We start from the raw sequence: 19,247 nt of genomic DNA, 5'->3' as shown, positions 1-19,247 counted from the left end.
GAGACCAGACCTGAGAAGTGGGGGGGTGGCCGGGAGCTCAGAACGGGATCTGAATCAGCAGACACATGGAGCGGGGCTGACAAGGAACGGCAAAAACTGAGAGGCTTCCCAAGGCTGCTGTGGGGTGTGAGACCTGGCTGGTTCACTCGGAGCAGGCTGGGAATAGTGACTCAGTTTCCCTTTTATCCATGGTTTTCAAGAAATGCAAATAAAAGGAGAGAGGGAGGGAGAGGGAGAGGGAGAGGGGGAGAGAGAGAGGGAGGGGGGAGAGAGAGAGAGACAGAGCGAGAGCGAGAGAAGGCATCAGCCCCTATCTCTCCCTCTCCCTCAAATAAATAAACCAGAAACAGATTCAAACTCCTGAAAAGTGCAAAGCCAGTGCAATCTCCTACAGGCACTGGACTCTCCCGTCTGCTACCTTTAAAAAAAAAAAAAGATTTATTTATTTGAAAGGCAGAGCTAGAGAGAGGCAGAGGCAGAGAGAGAGAAGGAGAGGTCTTCTATCCGCTGGTTCACTCCCCAGATGGCTGCAGCTGTGCCGATCCGAAGCCAGGAGCCAGGAGCTTCTTCTGGGTCTCCCAGGTGGGTGCAGGGTCCAGGGACTTGGGCCATCCTCCACTGCTTTCCCAGGCCATAGCAGAGAGCTGGATCAGAAGTGGAGCAACCGGGACTCGAACCGGTGCCCATATGGGATGCCGGCACTGCAGGCGGCAGCTTTACTTGCTATGACACAGCGCGGCTCCCGGTCTGCTGACTTTTTAAAAATGTTTATTTTATTTATTTGAAAGGCAGAGAGAGAGAGAGAGAAAAAAAAAAAAAACAACAGATCTCCCGTCTGCAGGTTCAATAAATGCCCACACACCCAGGGCTGGGCCAGGCTGGAGCCAGAAGCCAGAAATTCTATCTGGGTCTCCCCTGTGGGTGATAGGGACTGTGTCCTTGAGCCATCATCTGCTCCCTTCCAGGGTGCTCATTGGAGGGAAGCCGGGACTCGGTGTGGAATGCAGGCACCGCAAGTGGCAGGTTAAACGGCAGCACCACAGCGCCGGCCCCTGCATCCTGCCGACTCCCTTTCCTTCTCCCTGAGCCCTGCAGTGCCTTCCCCGCCCCTGCTCCGCGCTCTGACACCGCAGACTAGAAAGAGCTCCCAGCTTCTTGGAAGTGGGGTCTGCGCTGGTTTTATTGAACAGCTGTCTGTCCGTCCCAGGCGCGCTCACACCAGTGTGGCCGCTCAGACGCCAGAGCCCTGCACACGGCGGCGGCGGCTGCGGGTCCTCTCCTCTGCCCGGAGCGCCCAGCCTGCTCGCAGACAGGCGTCGAGAGAAGCCAGCTCGCGCGGGGCCTCTTTGCACTCATTCAGTCCTCTCCCAGGCCCAAAGCCCAGAGGCAAAAGTTGGGCGTGATACTAGTGAGTGGGGACGTCAGAGCCGGGAGCAGGGGAGGGGGACAGGAAACCCAGTGACAAGCTGAGCCCAGCAGGGACACAGCCGTCTGGGGAGAGACGAGGGGAGGTGACGGACGGTGGCAGGTGGCAGTGCAGTTGGACAACCCAGGTGAGCTTCTGGGTGGGAAGGAGAGTGGGAAAGGAGCAGGTGAGGGCCTGGGTTAGCTGTGCTGGGAAGGAAAACCAGCTCTGGCCAGGCACAATGCTCCCTGCAGTGACTGTGTGTGTGTGTGTGCACGTGTGTACGCATGTCTGTGTACCAGCATGTGTGTCTAAGCACTAGCGTGTGTATATGTGTGAGCATTGTGTGTGCATGAGAATGTGTGTGTGAGCACATGAATGCATGTACATGCACCAGCGTGTGTGCATGATAATGTGTGTTCTGTGTGCACGAACATGTGTGCATGCATGTATGTGCACTAGCATGTGTGCATGTGTGTGTTGGGAGGAGGCCATGTGACTTAGCAGCTGAGTGTCCACAGTGGGGGGCGGAGCTCTGGGACGTCCACGGCAGCTGCCACCCCGGGCGCCTCCACTACCACTGGTCCAGTGTCATTGCTTGAGGGTCACGTATTCCACTTCTTCCTGGGCCTGCGGTCGCACCCCAGTCCCAAACTGAACCAGCTCCGAGTAATGGATCCCCTCGTCTTCTGGAAAATCCGGAGTCACGTTCTCGTAGTCAGCCTAAGAGAGCCACATGGCAGTGAGCCCGGTCTGTGCGTCAGCTCCCGCGCGAGCGTTCACCTCCCCATCTCTCCCTGACTCCGCCCGGGAGTCTTCTTATGTAGACTCCAGCTGCTCGAGGCACCTACCTGCCTGGCCCGACCAACCCTCTGCCCAAACCACAGCCAAGGTTTCGTTCACATTCCCAAACTCCATGAGCTGGAAGCAGAGTCCCAGATTCAGTGTAAACCACCTTTGGAGGTGGAAAGTTTGGGAGCTGACTGGGCCTTGGGGGCTCCCCAGGAATGAATGCATGAGCAGGCTATGGGGTTGGTGGGGGAGGGGCTTGGCCATAAAGCCAAGCCCTCCTAACCCCGCTCCAGCCCGGCAAGAAGGATCTCAGCAGATGTGGCCATCAGCCTCTGACGCCCGTGAGCCTCTCTCCTTTACGAATGATGCAGTCTCGGGTATTCGGGTATTCGGTTACAGTAACAGGAAATGGCCTGAGACATCAGCTCTTGACACCCACGCCCACTCCTGGCCCCCGCTGACATTTGCCTAAGGCCTCAAGGCTGCAGCCAGACCCACCCCTCCACCGCCCCCGCCCTGTCCCCTGTAGCTTACCACTCGGCGCTTCTGCACCACCGAATACGTGACTGTGTCCTCGCTGCTTAGGGGCGGCCTCTGCACCTCTGCTGTCCCTGCGTCTCTGAGAGGGACGGCAGGTGCATGACCAGAGTGAACCATTCCCATGAGCTTTCTCTCCTTCTCTTTCCCCCAGATCCCTGGCAGCACCCCAACCTCCACTCCCCGGTGCCCCCCTGCACCGCCCGAGCCCCCCGGCTTTGCATGCAACAGAGAACCACAGCTTCTGTGACACCGCAGCCAGGAACCAGCGCTGGCCAAAAATAACCAACATGGCCACATCCCTGCCAGGACATTTAGCTCATGATAATCTCCTTATAATAAAATGACCACGGCTGCGCTGATGTAGGGGCTTTCACAAGGGAAGGTTAAGAGGACCCTCCCAGGACAACGCAGGGCACCGTGGCCTAGCCAGCGACTGTGCAGGCTTGAGCAACCATATAGCTACCTGACAGCGACCCTATAGCCTTAAAGCACCCAATCAGAATGCACGTAACCATGTAAGGGAGTCAAAGGAACTAAGGTTGTATGTAAGGCGATTCCAGCTTTGCTCGGGGCTCAGATTTTTTTTTTTTTTTTTTTTGACAGGCAGAGTTAGACAGTGAGAGAGAGACAGGGAGAAAGGTCTTCCTTCCACTGGTTCACCCCCCAAGTGGCCGCTATGGCTGGCGCTGTGCCAATCCGAAACCAGGAGCCAGGTGCTTCCTTCTGGTCTCCCATGGGGTGCAGGGCCCAAGCACTTGGGCCATCCTCCACTGCCTTGCCGGGCCACAGCAGAGAGCTGGACAAGAAGAGGAGCAACCGGGACAGAATCCGGTGCCCCGACCGGGACTAGAACCTGGAGTGCCAGCACCGCAGGCAGAGGATTAGCCTAGTGAGCCGCGGCGCCAGCCTAGGCTCAGATTTTTTGGATAGGAGTCCGCTGGGCCCTAAGGCAGCATAAATAGATCCCACTTCCTGCAGAAGCCTCAGTGCCAGGCTTCTCCGTCTGAGGGTCCTGCAGCAGCACCTGAGCCAGGACGCTTTTGAAGATTTCCAAGAAAAGGCAAGGAAGTGGGCAGCACTCAAACTGTACATGAAACCCCGCCCCCTCTATGAATAGTCAATGAGCCCCAGGCCCCACCCTCCCATGCCTCTAGATTATATAAAGGGGAGACCCTGACCCTTCTTAAAGGCAGCGCATTCTTGAGTGCAAACTTTGGCTTTGCATGCAAATAAATCGTGTTTCTCCGCCAACCTCGTCCTCGTCCTCGTGTGGGAGACAAGAATCTGGCCCACCGCCAAGAGGGAAGGTGGGATGCCCCCTTTTCCTCCCCTCCCCACCCCCGGTACCCTCAGTACCCTGTGCTCGGCGTGTCCATCTCGGGGAAGCGCAAGGTGGCGTAGCTAATGCTGTGCTCCATCACCGGGTTGTAGCACCCCAGGGAGTGGGGGCCATTGGAGAGGGGGGCTCTTCTGACCTGGGAGAGAGACAGGGTCTGGGCTCCGACCCTCGTGCCTGCTGCACAGGTCCCGCCCCCTGGGCACGGCACCCCGCCTCACTCCCCTTCGCTTCACTCCGCCTCACCTGACTTGCAGGCCCGCCCTGCCTGCGGCCTCTCTCTGCCATCCTACCTTTGGATTCCTGACAAAGAAGCTCTGACCGCTGAAATTTTCCTGAAGCCCCTGCTGGCTCCGAATCCTCTTCCAGCTAAGAAACAAGGACACATTCAGTGAGGGGGATCAGGACCCAGTGGTCTCAGCAGGCTGGGGGCTTCGGGATGGAGAACTGGACCAACATCCGCCAAGGGACCACAAAGAAGGTGGGTGGTAGGGGGGGCGCTCACTTTTGTCGGAGTTTGACCACCCAGATGGCCAGGACGAGGAGAGCTAGGCAGGACCCGATTCCCACGGCCGCGCGCCTGCCGATGGTCTCTGGACTATCTGGTGGGGAGAGGGGCAGGCTCAATCATTCAGCGGGCCAGGCTGACTTCCCTCTGCCGCCAGCCTCAGCCGTCCTGCCTGCCGACTTCTCCGTGTGCAAGAGAAGGAAGCAGAGAAAGCAGGAAGCCGGCTCCTGCCCACTGGAGCTCCATGTAGAAGATGGAGGAGCCCTGGGACACACCACACGTGGAGACTGCACACTCATCAGTGGGCGCCACTCTCTGGGGCATGTAGCCGCACCATCGGCATTAGCAGTGCACCTGCCCTTGTAGCCATGTCCACAAAGAGAGGCTGAGCACCTCAGCTCTGGGTAGATGAGATGTGCAGCTCCAAACAGGAGGACCCAGTGTAGCCCTTGGCATGAGAGGTGCGTCTCCGGCTGTCTCCAACGTGGAGACCCGTATGTGTTGGTTTTATGCATCAGTTACATTGCTGGACAACACAGTCAGACAATCCGCTTTGGACTCCAGCTTTGTGGGGAATGAGCTTCTAAATTTAAAGCCACTGGCACTGGCATTGTGGCATAGTGGTTAAGCTGCGGCCTACGACACCGGCATGCCATATGGGTGCTGGTTCAAGTATCAGCTGCTTCAGTTCTGATCCAGTTCCCTGCTAATGCACCTGGGGAAAGCAACAGAAGATGGCCCAAGTGCCTGAGCCCCTGCACCCATGTGGGGGACCCGGAAGAAGCTCCTGGCTCCCAGCTTTGGCCTGGCCCAGCCCTGGCCATTGTAACCATCTGGGGAAGTGAACCAGCGGATGGAAGATCCCTCTCTGTCTCTCCCTCTCTCTCTGTAACTCTGAGACTTTCAAAATAAATAAATAAACCTTTAAAAAAAAAAAACAAACACTAAATTCAAAGCCATGACTGCAATCACTCCTCTGCAGAGGTGCAATAAATAAATGATGTGTTTTCTGTTTGTCTCCAGACTCTTTAGACTTCCTGTGCCTGCACGGATACAGCAGTGTCCAAGCGGCGTCATTACTGCAAGGGACAAAGCTCAAGGCAAAACAGGAGCCCTACTGCACTTGCTAAGAGGAACGATGGAAGAGATGAGGGCAGCTCCTGCACACCCCCGCGCACAGAGTGCCTCTGCCCCTGCGCACAGTAGGGTGTGGGGAGGGGCATCCCCTAGGAGTGAGTGGAGCTCTCAGGGATCCAGAGCGACAGGCATCTGTCTTTCCACTTTCTACCCTTACTAAATCTGCTTTTCTTAGTTTTGTTTTTTCTTTCACCATGCACTTGTATTATCCGTTTAAAAAAAAAAAAAACTACTAAAGGGACCGGTGCTGTGGTGCAGGGGGTTAGAGCCCAGGCCTGCATCCCATATGGGCACCAGTTCTAGTCCCGGCTGCTTCTCTTCCGATCCAGCTCTGTGCTGCGGCCTGGGAAAGCAGTAGAAGTTGGCCCATGTCCTTGGGGCCCTGCACCCATGCGGGAGACCTAGAGGAGGCTCCCGCCTTTGGACTGGCACAACTCTGGCCTTTGGGGCCGTTTGGGGAGTGAACCAGTGGATGAAAGACCTTTCTCTATGTCTCTCCCTCTCACTGTAACTCTTTCAAATAAATAAATAAATAAAATCTTAAAAAAGAATCCACACACACACACACACACACACACACCCACTACAAAAGATAAAAGCAAGGAGCCGATCAAGGGAGAGAGAGAGAGAGAGAGAGAGAGAGAGAGAGAGAGAGAGGACCCAGGAGGAGCGTGAGGTGTCTGTGAGGTGGGGGCCGCCTGCGAGGGACCCCAGGGGCAGGAGCAGCCAGGAGAGAAAGAGAGAGGCATGAAGTGTGCCGCGGGACAGCAGTGGCCGCCGAGAGCTCTGGACGAGGCGGTGTGGGCAGGCTGGGCTGGACCACAGGACGGGGGAGGAGGCAGGGGAGCAGCGGCCAGGTGCTCCCAGGGCATGGCCTGGGGTTCCAGTAGCCAGGGCCAGCAGGGAGCCTGGGGGAGGGCAGGGGTCTTACAGTAGACGGTGAGGGTGCTGGGGGGTGACTCGCCCATGCCCAGCCGGTTGCTTCCCCGGCAGCGGTAGGCGCCTGAGTGTTCCACCGTGGTGGGCTCCAGTGTCAGCGTCTTGTCCCAGTGCTGCAGGTTTTGGTTGTTCCAGTCAAACCAAGCGTACTGGGACACGGGAGGGTTGGCGTCGCTCTCACAGGTCAAGGCCACCTTGCTGCCCTCCATCACCGTGTCCCCTGGGACCATGGACACCTGCAGCCTGCGTGGCGCATCTGGAAAGGAAGCGAGGTGAGGACGCAGGCAGCTGGGCACCTGCTGCTCCCCGCCCTAGGCCTCCAGCTCCAGCCACTCACACAGCACTCGCAGCGTCCAGGGCTCTGACGAACGCCGGCCGACAGAGTTGTTGACCGAGCAGCTGTAGTTGCCGGCGTCTTCGGGGGTGATGGAATCGAAGCTCAGCTCTTGCCCTGCCTGCAGAGGGCTCCCGTTTTTCCTCCAAGAGAAGTGCACTCCTGTAGGGCGGCTTCCGGAGAAGTCGCATCGGAGGGTGAAGCGGCTGCCAGCGGGAACCTCGGACTGCACCGACGGCGAGATCTTCACACCTCTGGGGGCATCTGCAGGGCGAGGGCCTCAGGCTGACCCCTCGGCTGCCTCTCCCTCCTGCTGCCCCCTGCAGCCCCCTGCCCACAGCCCGGAGGCTGGGTTCTCCTCTCTCAACTGCGTCATGGACTCTGGCCCAGGCCGTCCCTCCCTTCACTCCCCATATCCTGCATGGGCCACCTGCCAGGGACCCCTGCCCGGTCACTCACACTGGACATCCAGGTTGACCGAAGGAGCCCAGGAGCACCAGGTGTTACAGGCAGCACAGGCGACGGGCTCAGCGTTCCAGGCCACATTGTGAATGTTCAGTACCCCAGGCGATGGCTCCTTCCAGGAACCCAAGGGCTTCCACTCGTAACGGAAAACGCTGGGGTTGCTGGAGTTGTAGATGCAGGAGAGAGTCACGCTGTCTCCTTCGCGGATGGGTGTGGGGTTTTGAATCACTGTGGTCACTTCCTTGGGCGGATCTGGGAGCAAACCAGAGAGGTGGGCAAGGACCGGCCAGCTTGACCACAGCCCCTTTCCTGCCTGCTTCCCTCGCGTCCTCCAGCCCCCGTCTGGCCCCCCGCAGTCATACAGGCCCTGAATGGAGCCCAGGAAGTCTCGTGTGTCCCTTTAGCTATTGTGAGGATCAGAACTCTGCCCTGGGCTCTTTTCCAGGCCATAGTTTGAGGCAGGACCATACAGCAGGTGGGAGCCCAGTGCCACGACCCTGCCGCGGAGAGCTGCATGACCTCAGCTCACTCCTCTGTCACAGGGGGTCCTGAGCTTGTGGAATCGTTGCGAGGAGTGAGGCATGAAGCCAACAGTCAACACCGCCGCTGGCAGCACGCACCCGGCTGCTTAGACACCCGGATGCTGCCCACGTGACGGCTCAGCCGCCAACGACCGAGCCTGCCGAGTCTCTTTGTCCTGTGGTCAACTCAGTGACAAGATTCACTGTGATGGGGTCGGCGCTGTGGCACACTGGGTTAAAACCTTGGCCTGCAGCGCCGGCATCCCACATGGGCACCAGTTTGAGTCCTGGCCGCTCCACTTCTGATCCAGCTCCCTGCTAATGCGCCTGGGAAAGCAGCAGAAGACGGCCCAAGTGCTTGGGCTCCGGCACCCACATGGGAGACCCAGATGGAGTTCTAGGCTCCTGGCTTTGGCCTGGCCCAGACCTGGCTGTTGCAGCCATTTGGGGAGCGAACCAGCAGATGGAAGCCCTCTCTCTCTGTCTTTCGGATAAATAAAATAAATCTTAAAAAAAAAATGCACTGTGCAAAAGAGGCCCTGACGCTGCAGACTGATGGGACCTTTGCCCCAGCTCTTCTGGAAGGTTCCAGAACCCCTTCTGGGCTCAGCCTTGACAGAGCTCCTGCCTCTTGCAGTTCATTCATTCAACAAACATCTACTGAGCACCCGCCGTGAGCCAGGCCTTGTTGTTAAGTTCTGGGAGTGTGCAAGTACTTGCAAAACTTGTGAAAAAAAAAATGGAATAAAACTGTGCATGGATTTCCAAAGAAATTTATCTTTGAATCCTACTTTTCCATACCCCGGCTGCTGCTGGCCCCTCCTCGAATCCCTGCACCCCAGCTGCCTTCTCCTGTCCCCCTACTTCCCCTTCTCTCCCTAAAGCCGGAGGCCCTGCGGCTACTCACACTGGACGTCCAGCTCAGCACCCGGGCCAGCCTGCCCCGGCCCCAGGCTGTTCTCTGCCACGCAGGAATACTTCCCAGCGTGCGAGAGGAGGGCGCTTGGGATCTGCAGTTTCTCTTCTGTGCTTCCCAGCAGCTCTCTCTCATTGTGAAACCAGGTGTAATTGGTGGGAGGAGGATTGGCCCGTGAGATACAACTCAACTCTACTTGTCTTCCCTCCCTAGCTGGCAAAGGGTGGATCTGAACCCTGGAAGGTTCCGGTGCATCTGGAAGAAGGGGCAGGGGTGGTGGGGGGGGGGGTGAGGAGAGCCCTCTGACCCCTGCAAGCACCGCCCACCTCTCAAGAGCCTGGGCCTTCTCCCCCACCCTGCCCCCAATCCCCCGGCCCCTCCGCCACCCACACCAACCTCCTGCCTGCCCTCGCCCCAGCTCCAAAGAGGCTCACACAACACAGTGAGGATCACTTCTTCCGACCTTCCTCGGCCCAGCTCATTGGAGGCCTGGCAGCAGTACTTGCCACTCATCTCCTTGGTCACCTTGGGCAGAGCCAGCCTGGGAGCCACACTCAGCGGAACCCCATCCTTGAGCCAGGATATACCCTGGTGTTCTGGGTTGCTGCTGGTGACCTGGCACACCATGCTCACAGATGCCCCCTCCAGGACAGAGGCTCCACTGGGACTGACCTCGATGATCTCCAACTTCGGGACGTCTGCAGGGGGCAGAGGGGCAGTGGGGAAGGGGTCATTCTCCCGGGGCAGGGGGCCTGCAGGTGCACGGTCGCCCTTTTGCACAGGAGAGGGCTGGGCTGTTGGCTCTGGCGACTGTCACAGCCTCCTCACTCGCCTCCCTGCTTCCCCCTTCCCCCTACAGTCTCCGCTGGGGCAGCCAGCAGGCTTCCTGATGCGCCGAACAGGGCTCGCCGCTCCCTGCTGGGACACATCCCAGGGACTCCACACTGGGAATAAAATCTAAAAACCTGGCCCACTGCCCAGTGGTCTCGGGTTCCTCTCCCTCTCTGACCTGGCCCCCAGAAGCAATGGCCAGCCTCTCTGGCCCCCTGGCTCTGTCTTGGGCACCCCATGTCCCCCCCTCAAGGCCTCTGTACTTGCTCTGCCTTCTCCCTAGGATGCATCACCTGCCTTGCTTCCTTCCCCGCTAAGGTCAAGTGTTCACCTTCCTCAGGGAGGTCTCCACCCCTCACCCCCACCCTAACTCTGCTTTCTCGTTTCTAATACATGCGTCACTCCCTGCCCTGACTCTTTGCTAATTGCTTCTTGGGGCAGGCATTGGGCACAGTGAGTGAGACACCCTTCGGGAGAGCCACATCCCATCGTGGAGTACTGAGGGTCGAGTCCTGGCTGTGGCTGATGTCCACCTTGGGAGGTAGCAGACAGTGGTTCAAGTTCTTGGGCCCCTGTCACCCATATGGGAAAATTCCATTGAGTTACTGGCTCCCGGCTTTGACCCAGCCATCGTTGTTGTGGGCATTTGGGGAGTGAACTAGCAGTAGGGAATGCTCTCTCTCCCAAATAAATAAAAATAATTTTATAAAATTTATTTCTTGTTGCTTTCTTTTTTAAGGATTTTTTTTTTTTATTTGGAAAGCAGAGTTACAGGGAGAGAGAGAAATGGAGAGATAGAGAGAGATCTTCCATCCACTGGTTCACTCTCCAAATGGCTGCAAAGCCAGGAGCCAGGAGCTTCTTCCGGGTCTCCCGTGTGGGTGCAGGGGCCCAAGGACCTGGGCCATCCTCTGCTGCATCCCCAGGAGTATTAGCAGGAAGCTGGATGGGAAGTGGAGCAGCTGGGACTTGAACTGGGGCCTGTATGGGATGTTGGCAGTGGCCCAAGCCATTCTGCCACAGCCCCAGCCCCCATTTCTCATCTCTCCCCCACTGCAGTGCCAGCTCCATGCAGTCAGGAACTTTGTTCATTGCTGTGCGTCTCCCTTCTCTCTCCCTAACTGGCAGCTTTCATGATAAGGCCCGGCCGTACCTGTAGGTTAGCAGTAGATATTTATTGAATGAATGAGTGAATGAATGAATGAGGCACAAAATAATGGTGTGAAAATTCTCCATGAAGTCCCCGAAAATGTGCCTTGGCTTAAGAATGAATCGATTGTCTTCCTCAGTTAGGGCAATGCAGAGGCCCAAGTCAAACTGGTCGCTGAAACACCCAACCCGACAAGGAGGCTACTGGAAAGGGGACCGCAGCTCTGCCCGGGCCAGCCCAGCTGGGTCCTTCCCCAGGGAGCCCGGGGGTCACTCACGCTTCACGTCCAGCTGCACCGTCTTCTCAGAGAGCGCCTGTCTCGCCGTGGAGTTCCAGAGCTGGCAGGAGAGGTTCTGCCCGTGGTGAGTCCACTGCGGCTCAAATGTGAGCCAGCTCTGGGTGAGGACCGACGCGGTGGAGAGGATGGTGGAGGAGGTCACAGTGCCCTCCAGGGACCACCGCAGTTCCATCGGGTCCTCGGGGCAGGAGAAATTCAGCGAGCAGGTCAGAGTGACTTGGTGGGACTCGCGGAGTTCTGGAGGGGGCTGGATGTGAGGTGAAAGGGGCTTTTCTGCAAAAGAGCAGGCACCTGCTGGAGGCGGGGGCCGCTGAGCGCTCCCTGGGGCCTCCCTGGCCAGTCCACCCCCCTCTCCCTGGGCCTGCTCTCCCTGCCCTGAATCCCAGAGCTCTCTCTCTGGAGATGCTCCGCTTGTCTCATTCTCACCTCCCAGTGTTTGCTCTCTAAGTCGTTTCTGGGAAGATCCTTCCCCCCGCCACCCTTATGTGCGCTCCATCAGCTTAGCTCATCGTGTTTTTGTTAGCTTTGCTTAATGGCTTCAACATGGGATACCTCCTGGCACAGCCTTCCTGGAGTGGGGTGGGCCTGTGTGCGGCCAGGCTCAGGGCCTCTAAGCTGGACCATGTTGGGTCAGAAGCAACGTGTCTCACCCCCAAACCTGGGGCTGCTTAGAATCACCCACAAAAAAAAAATCCGTATCTGAGTGTCAAGTCCTTGCTTGGGCCCCTGCCACCCACATGGGAGATTCAGAGGGAGCTCTAGGATCCTGGCCTCAGCCTGGACCAGTCCCAGCCGTGGCAGTCATTTGGGGAGTAAACCAGTGGACAGAAGATTGCTCTCTCTCTCTTTCTCTCTCTCTCTCTCTCTGCTTTTAAAATAAATAAATAAATAAGTATTTTTTTAAGAATCCATATTTCCACGTTCTCCTGAAAGATCGTAAGGTCTGGCCACCTGCACCCTGGATCCGAGGGCGGGCAGGAGCTAAGGGACAGGCAGGACGCATGTCCCCTCCGCAGGCAGCGTGGCCTGTGCCCCTGCCCAGGCCCGAGGCATCTCCGCCTCCCCCCTCGCCCCTCCCCCAGGCCTCACCAGACACATTGAGGCTCATCTTCTCCATCCACTTGTCGGTGCCGGACGTCATCCTGAACCCCAGCTGCCCGCTGTCTGTCACAGACACCGGTCGGATGCTCACGGTGCAGTTTCTCCGTTTGTCTCCCAGGAAATGTACCCTTCCCTGGCGAACCTGCAGCTCCTCCGTCTGCGTGTGGTTATACAGGACCGTCCCCCTGTAGCTCTTGGTGACGTTGTCATACTCGGGGTTGTGGTAGAGGGTGAAGTTCCCCAGCTCCGAGTTGAATTTTGGGATGGTGTAGGAGCAGGGGATCCAGACACAGGCTCCTTCCCAGGCGTAGAGGGTTTTTGGGTGCTCAAACCGCCAGTCAGTGGGGTTGCAGGAAGCCACACACACTGTAATTAGCACAGTGATTAGAAAGTGTTATCCAGGGGGACTCGGGGGCTGACAGCTCTCCAAGGAATGAGGAGCCCCTTCTGAAGTCAGAGGGAGAGACAAGGACAGACACACACAGCAAGGCCCCAGGGAGAAACATGTGTACAAGGGGACTTCAAAAGGTCCGTGGAAAAATGGAACAAAAAGGTAAGTTTACTTTGGTGCAAAAGAAAAAAAAAGGAAGAAGAAGAAGAAGAAGAAGAAGAAGAGGAGGAGGAGGAGGAGGAGGAGGAGGAGGAGGAGGAGGAGGAGGAAGGGACTAGCGTTGTGGCACAGCAGGCTGGGCCTGTGGCACCGGCAGCTTCTATCCGGAGCACCTGGCTGCACTGCTAGGTCTTTGCTAAGGCGCCTGGAAAAGCAGAGGACGATGGTCCATGTGAAGGACGTGAATGGAGTTCCTGGCTCCTGGTTTTGTCCTGGCCTAGCCCTGGCCAATGCAGCCATTTGCAAAGTGAACCAGCAAATTAAAGATTTTTTTCTCTCTCTCCATCTCTCTCTCTCTCTCTCTCTCTCTCTCTCTCTCTCTCTCTCTCTCTCTTCTCTGTGTGTGTGTGTGTGTGTGTGACTCTCTTTTTAAATAAATAAATTGGGGCCAGTGTTGTGGCATAGCAGGAAAAGCCACTGCCTGCAATACTAGCATCACATACGGCCACCGGTTCGTGTCCCGGCTGCTCCACTTCTGATTCAGCTCCCTGGGAAAAGCAGTGGAGGATGGCCCAAGTGCTTTGGCCCCTGCACCTGTGTGAGAGACCCAGAAGAAGCTCCTGGCTCCTGGCTTTGGTCTCACCAGCTCCGGCCATTGCAGCCAACTGGGGAGTGAACCAGCAGATGATCTCTCTCTCTCTGAAACTCTGACTTTCAAATAAATAAATAAAGCCTTTTAAAAAAAAGAAAAAACTAAATCTTTTGGAAATTGAAAACCCATGCCTAGTTTTGTCATAATGCACATTTTCCATGAACTTTTTGAATATCCCCTGCTAGGCATGGATTTCAACTATCTTTTGTCACCAAACAAACTTATCTTTCAATTGCATTTTCCACTAACTTTCTGCAGTGCCCTGGTGTACATCTGAGCATGTCCACCCACACCCGCCCCGCCCTGCCCCGCATTTCCTCCTGCTGCAGCCCCCCCCCCCCCGCCGACGCCCCAGAGCCCAGGGGCCAGCCTTACCCAGGAGCACGAGCCAGGGGCTGCGGGGCTGCATGGCACTGCCGGCCGAGGGCACCCTGGGCAGGGAAGAGTTTGTCTGAGCAGGCAGGCTGCTTGCTCTCAGCCCCTGGACCCCGGCGCCTCTTCCCCGAGCCCCGGAGGATGACATCCGGCTGTCTTACAGGCATGTGGGACACTGGACGCTCACGGAGCCTCCGTCTGGGCCTGCCTTTCCTCTCGGAACTCCCTCCTCTCCTCCCCCCCCCCCCGCCCCCGCCATCCATCCATTCACCTTCTGTGGGTTTTCTACACTTCTCGGCCAGCTCTCACACCTTGAGCGGCACCAGACGGCTGGGCACCTGCATGCCAGTCACTGGGTATCGTGCAGCTCTCTCTCTGGGGCTACTGATGAAAGATCTTACACAAGGGAGAGACGCCGTCAGGCCCCAGCTGGAGGAACCAGGCGAAAACGCATTCTAAAACCAAGAACGTGGTATGTCCAGGAGAGCGTGGAGAGGGAGCGGGGAAGCCTTAGGAGAAAGTGGGCCAGGGGCTTGTGGGAAACACACCTGTGGACTTTACAAGTTCATTGGAAAAAAGGGAATGAAAGGAAATTTAGAGGGGCAAGCACTGGGCCCTGCAGAGAAGACGTCCATGTCCGCATCAGAGTGCCTGGGTCCAGTACTCAGCTCCAGCTCCTGACTCCGGCTTCCTGCTAAAGCAGACCCAGTGGAAAACAGTGAGGGTTCAACAGCCGGAGTTCCCGGGGTTGAATCCCTGCTGGGAGCTGTGCTGCAACAGGGTGAGCTGCCGTCTGCAACCCTGGTGTCCCGCATTGCAGCACCAGTTGGAGCAAGCCCCAGCTGCCTGCCCGGGCACCTGCCCAGCCCAGGTGCGTGGGGCCCTGCTCTGCACGCAGGAGACCAGGATGCAGCTTCAGACTCCTGGCTTCGGCTTGACCCAGCCTCAGCACTGTGGCCATCTGGGGAGTGAATCAGCAGATAGAAGATCTCTCTCTCCCTCCCCTCCCGGGCCCCGTGTGTGTGTGTGTGTGTGTGTGTCCTCTCTTTGTCACTCTTACTTTCAAATAAATAAAATAAATCTCTTTTCAAGTCTATTATGCTGTTACGTAAAATCTCTGCCATCTGCAGGCGGCCCAAGGGTCACCCATTTATGACCCTTGCCCCTCTCTCTCTCTCTCTCTCTCTCTCTCTCTCTCATGCTGGGCTTGCCTGCCACCATGTTAGCCTTTTCACAGTCACATTTACATAGAGTTAAATTTAAGTCCCATTTACATGGTTGGGCCCTCTGTGCCGGTCCCCGGGGAGCCAGCAGGACGTGCCAGCAGAGTGTGTCTCCCGTGTCAGCAGAGCCCCAGCCCTGCACCAGCCGCCTGCCAACATTTCCCATGCATGGGCACCCCTCTCTCTGGCCGTTCCCACCCTAGGCCGCCAGGCTCGCACTGTAGGCTGCTAGGTGTCCAACACCCAGTGTGGGGGAGGTGGGGATCTGCCCCCAGACCAAGGGGCTGGCCCGGGGTCGGCATAGATTAGAGGCAGAGAGACTGATGCTGGGGCAGTCTCCAGGGATGAGCTGCACTTGGCTTGGCAGGTGTTAGCAGCATTATGTACAAAAATGTCTTCGAGGTCACATGCTCTTACCAAAAGCTGGGTTCAAAAGTTAAGAAAGGGGCAGGCGCTTGGTCCCGTGATTAACATGCTGGCTAAATACCACAGCCCGCATTGTGCGCTGGGGTTGATACCCACTTCCGGCTCCTGACTCCAGCTTCCTGCAAACACTCGCCCTGGGGGGGGGGGGGGCAGCGCTGATGGATGGAGCAACCTGAGCTCCTGCCATCCACACGGGAGACCCGGAAGGAGTTGCTGGCTCCCGGCTTCAGCCTGTCCCAAGCCCTGCCAGTACAGGCGTCCGGGGGGTGAACCAGTGGATAGGAGCCCACTCTCTGTCTCTCTGCCTTGTCTTACACCTCCGCACACAGGGGTTTTGACTACGGGATCCATTTTACCCCTTCTACAAAGCTCCTGACAAAGCTACAGGCTCACAGGTCTCAGGGACACACTTTGAGATCCCCTGGGGCTCCCAGCAGGGCTGTGGCAAGGGCTAGATCCCATTCCCTGGGCCATTGTCCCCTGCCAGCGCCCACCAGCCACCCCTCGTTAGCGCCCCTGGCCTGAGAACCCCAGTAAGAGTGGGAGAGGGGCTCCGCACCCACCCCGAGGGACAGAGGGAGCCCCGGAGTGGGGTGCCAGGTCCGAGAACTGGAAGGCTGAGGAAGCAGGGTGAGGTGTGCAGGTGGGGGGACAGCGGTCGGCTGGCACCAGGGCATGCTGGCCAGCCCCAGAGCCTGCTTGGCACACACCTACCCAGGCTCCACGGGATCCTGGAGCTGACCTTCCCGGGATCCTGGAGCTGACCTTCCCGGCTCCTCTCCCCTCCTCGGTGTCCGCTGATCTACCCTCGCCTCAGCAGACTCGCCAAGCCTGGGGGGGGGGCTCTGCCTCCGACCTTTGTTGTAACACAGGCGAGGAAGAGAACAGGGGGTCCCCGCTGTGTGTCTCCAGCTCTGGGAGCTGTGCCTGGCACAGCGCAGCTGCTCCACACTTGGTGTGTTGAGTGTGTGTGTGGGGGGGGGGGTAAAAAAAAAGAGAAAATAATGGTTTTTACCTGTTTCCTTGTGTCTTCCCTCTTTGGGGAGCCGAGCAGCATCTGAGAGTGAAAGGAGAAGTACAGCGAGGTTTCCAGGGCTGGATTTCACCCTCTGCGGCCACACCCCCTTCCTCTATGCGGCTGTGACAGTGGCTGGCAGGCTTCGTGATGGGGAGGGGGGGCGCTGTGGACCTCAAGCCAGACTGAAGGAACTCTCCCAGACCTAGAGGCCATTCTCACTCCTGTGGGTGCGTTTTCCCCATTGGAGTATTTTCAGAGCTGGCTTCTCCCCTGCACTCATGTCTCAGGAAACGTGAGTGACTCCAGCAAGCTGATCAGAGCCGCCAATCCGCCACAAACAACACAGGTCGGCTTGCAAATATGAGGGTCCCTCCAAGTATTTCTGGGGGGGGGGGACCACAAAATAAAAAGGTAAGTTTCTTTTGGTGTAAAAAAAACCCCAAGCATAGTTTTTTCATAAAATGCCCTTTTCATGGTGTTATTGAAGACTCCATGTGTGCTTAGATTTCAAAATTGCTTCACACCAAAATAAAGTTATTTTTAACTCCATTCTCCATGAACTTTTTGAAGCGCCCGTGGGTCTGCAGTTGAGTGACGTCACGTGTTCCTGTCTTCCCCACTCCCTCCTGTCAGAGGCGTGATTGGTGGGGCCCGGGCCCCTGACGTCCCCCGAGGGCTGAAGGGAGAGCAGAGTTACCGCGGGGGAAGGACACGGGGTGTGCGAATGCTGTTGGCGGCGCGATCTTGGGACTGAAACCTCAGCACACATCAGGCCTGCTCAGTGCAGGTCTCGGGTCACAGCCATGCAAATCCCACAGATGACGAGAAAACTTCTGAGAAGTCTCCCCTCGGATGTCACACTGCGCTCAGAGGCGTGACCGTAGGGACAGAAGCGCAGCGAGGAACTACTTCACCGCGCGGTGGCGTCTGGGAAGATGGAGGGGGTGCACCTGCGGCCGGCAGGATCCGTGGAGGATTCGAGCTCGGCACCCCTCGCCGAAACCAGTATTCGCAGACGCTAATCCCCTTCTTTAAAATGTCATAGTATTTGCCTACAACCCATGCATATCCTCCTGCACGCTTTAAAGCGTCTCCAGACTGCTTATCCTGCTGAGCGCAGTGGTACACGCTGAGCGCCGGCCGAATAGCTATCGCTTAGGGAATAAAGAGAAGAAAAAAAGATGCACAGGTTCAGGACGGACGCGGCCCCTGCAGACCTGGCTACCATTTCCATCCAAGGTCAGATGGGGCTGAGAACCTGCAGAACAGAGTGCAGAGGGCCAGCTGCAGGTCCTCCATTTCTTCTAAGCATAATTCAAACTGCGGTATATAGTAATAAAAAAAAGAAACACACGAAGACTCTGAAGGTGGAGGGAAGACAGACTGGTCGGGGCTCCTGGGACCCAAGGAATGGGATGGTGGTGAGTGTTCTTTGCTTCCTACATCCTAGACTGGATATAGGGGAAGCTGACAACTGTAGGAAAAAAGTTCCAGGCACTCTCTGCTTTTCCAGAAAGAAAAAGGCACCCGGGAAAGTCAGAACGCGCAGTCAGCAACTGCCCCGCCCCAGCCAAACACCACGGAAAAATTGGGGGCCTCATCGCCGCCGCCCCTGTCAGCAAAGGCTGAGGCGCGGAGCCTGGGTTCTCACCCAGGGGAGTGCATCAAGGAACCCGAGACCCCTCCCCAGACTCGGCGGAAGTGGCTCCAGCGAGGGCAGAGTTGCAGCTGGACCCTTCCTCCCCACCACACGGGGAGCCTGGCACGCACCAGCACCCGATGCAGGAACGAGGCCCTCCTCCTCCTCTTCCTCACGGCCTCGGTGTCAGAGGAGGCCCGGAGGAGGAACAGGACTTCGGCCACGGCTCAGCACGAAGCAGCTCCGCCCCCAGTGCCGCGGAATCACAGGAGGACTAGGAATGAGGGCCCCTCCCCGCCCCGGGCCAGGTAGTCATAGTGCATAGCTGGTGGCCCGCTGGGATTGCCACGTCCGCCTGGCGGTGACAAGGAGCCCGCACCTACCCTCAGGTGTGAAGGGAGGCTGAGGGGAGAGCCCCCGCCTCATGCCTCCATCTGGGAGGAAAGAGGCGTCGCCCTCCCCCGTGTCACCGGAGCCGCTTGAAGGGAGGTGTCCTGGGCGCCCGACGCACGTATCTGGGAGACGTTCTCTCCTAACAAGGCAACTGCACGTGGTGCTGTCTTTCTGCAATGTCAGATTCGTTTCTCTCTCTCTCTCTTGTGTTTGGTGTCTCTCACCTTCAAGCTGTTTCTTGGAACACGGTCCTGGCTCTGTGTGACTGATGGACAAGTCTTTCACTGATGTCTCTTGGCTTAGCCAGAGTTCAAAATGGAGTCTCAAAATGGAGTCACCTTGGTCAATCTTGTTCATGCTCCACACAGGAGGTCTATGAAAACACAAGGCTTAAGTAAGGACCAGATTCTGGTAATACTCAAAATGTCCTTACCAAGAGCCAGGAAGTCTCAAGTTGAATTGGAAAAAAAAAAAAAAAGAACAAACACCATGATGATACACATGTCAGAATTATTTGATAAAGATTTTAAAGCAGCTGTTATAAAAATGCTTCAATGAGAAATTATAAACACACTTGAAACAAATGACAAAAATAGAAACCCTCATGGGACAGTGCTGTGGTATAGTAGGCTAAGCCTCCACCTGTGGCACTGGCATCCCACAAAGGTGCCCATTCAAGTCCCAGCTTCTCCACTTCC

General features: G+C 57.1%; 1 protein-coding gene across 6 annotated transcripts; it reads right to left on the bottom strand.

Annotated features, from left to right (window-relative positions):
- Positions 1-437: 437 nt before the first annotated feature.
- CD22 (CD22 molecule) lies at positions 438-18,919 on the bottom strand. Of its 6 annotated transcripts, none has more exons than XM_070063207.1 (17): positions 18,540-18,919; positions 16,515-16,899; positions 14,399-14,544; positions 14,122-14,246; positions 13,851-13,906; positions 12,262-12,639; positions 11,152-11,445; positions 9,328-9,591; positions 8,885-9,148; positions 7,451-7,708; positions 6,995-7,255; positions 6,650-6,913; positions 4,579-4,675; positions 4,367-4,442; positions 4,094-4,212; positions 2,732-2,816; positions 438-2,128 (listed from the first exon to the last, which is right to left on the bottom strand). In XM_070063207.1, the coding sequence occupies exons 5-17, from the start codon at positions 13,882-13,884 to the stop codon at positions 1,997-1,999; spliced, it is 2,526 nt and encodes an 841-aa protein (XP_069919308.1). In that variant the 5' UTR covers positions 13,885-13,906; positions 14,122-14,246; positions 14,399-14,544; positions 16,515-16,899; positions 18,540-18,919; the 3' UTR covers positions 438-1,996. The 6 variants fall into 6 exon arrangements, with proteins under 6 accessions (XP_069919308.1, XP_069919306.1, XP_069919307.1 ...); XM_070063205.1 differs by lacking the exon at positions 14,399-14,544 and having other exon boundaries at positions 16,515-16,556; positions 16,737-16,899; XM_070063206.1 differs by lacking the exon at positions 14,399-14,544 and having other exon boundaries at positions 16,515-16,556.
- Between the last annotated feature and the right edge of the window lie 328 nt (positions 18,920-19,247).

Source organism: Oryctolagus cuniculus, chromosome 18 (assembly GCF_964237555.1).
Source record: "Oryctolagus cuniculus chromosome 18, mOryCun1.1, whole genome shotgun sequence".
Taxonomy (NCBI): Eukaryota; Metazoa; Chordata; class Mammalia; order Lagomorpha; family Leporidae; genus Oryctolagus; species Oryctolagus cuniculus.
The sequence above is the reverse complement of the archived record's forward strand: the minus strand, read 5'-3'. Positions and strand labels throughout refer to the sequence as shown.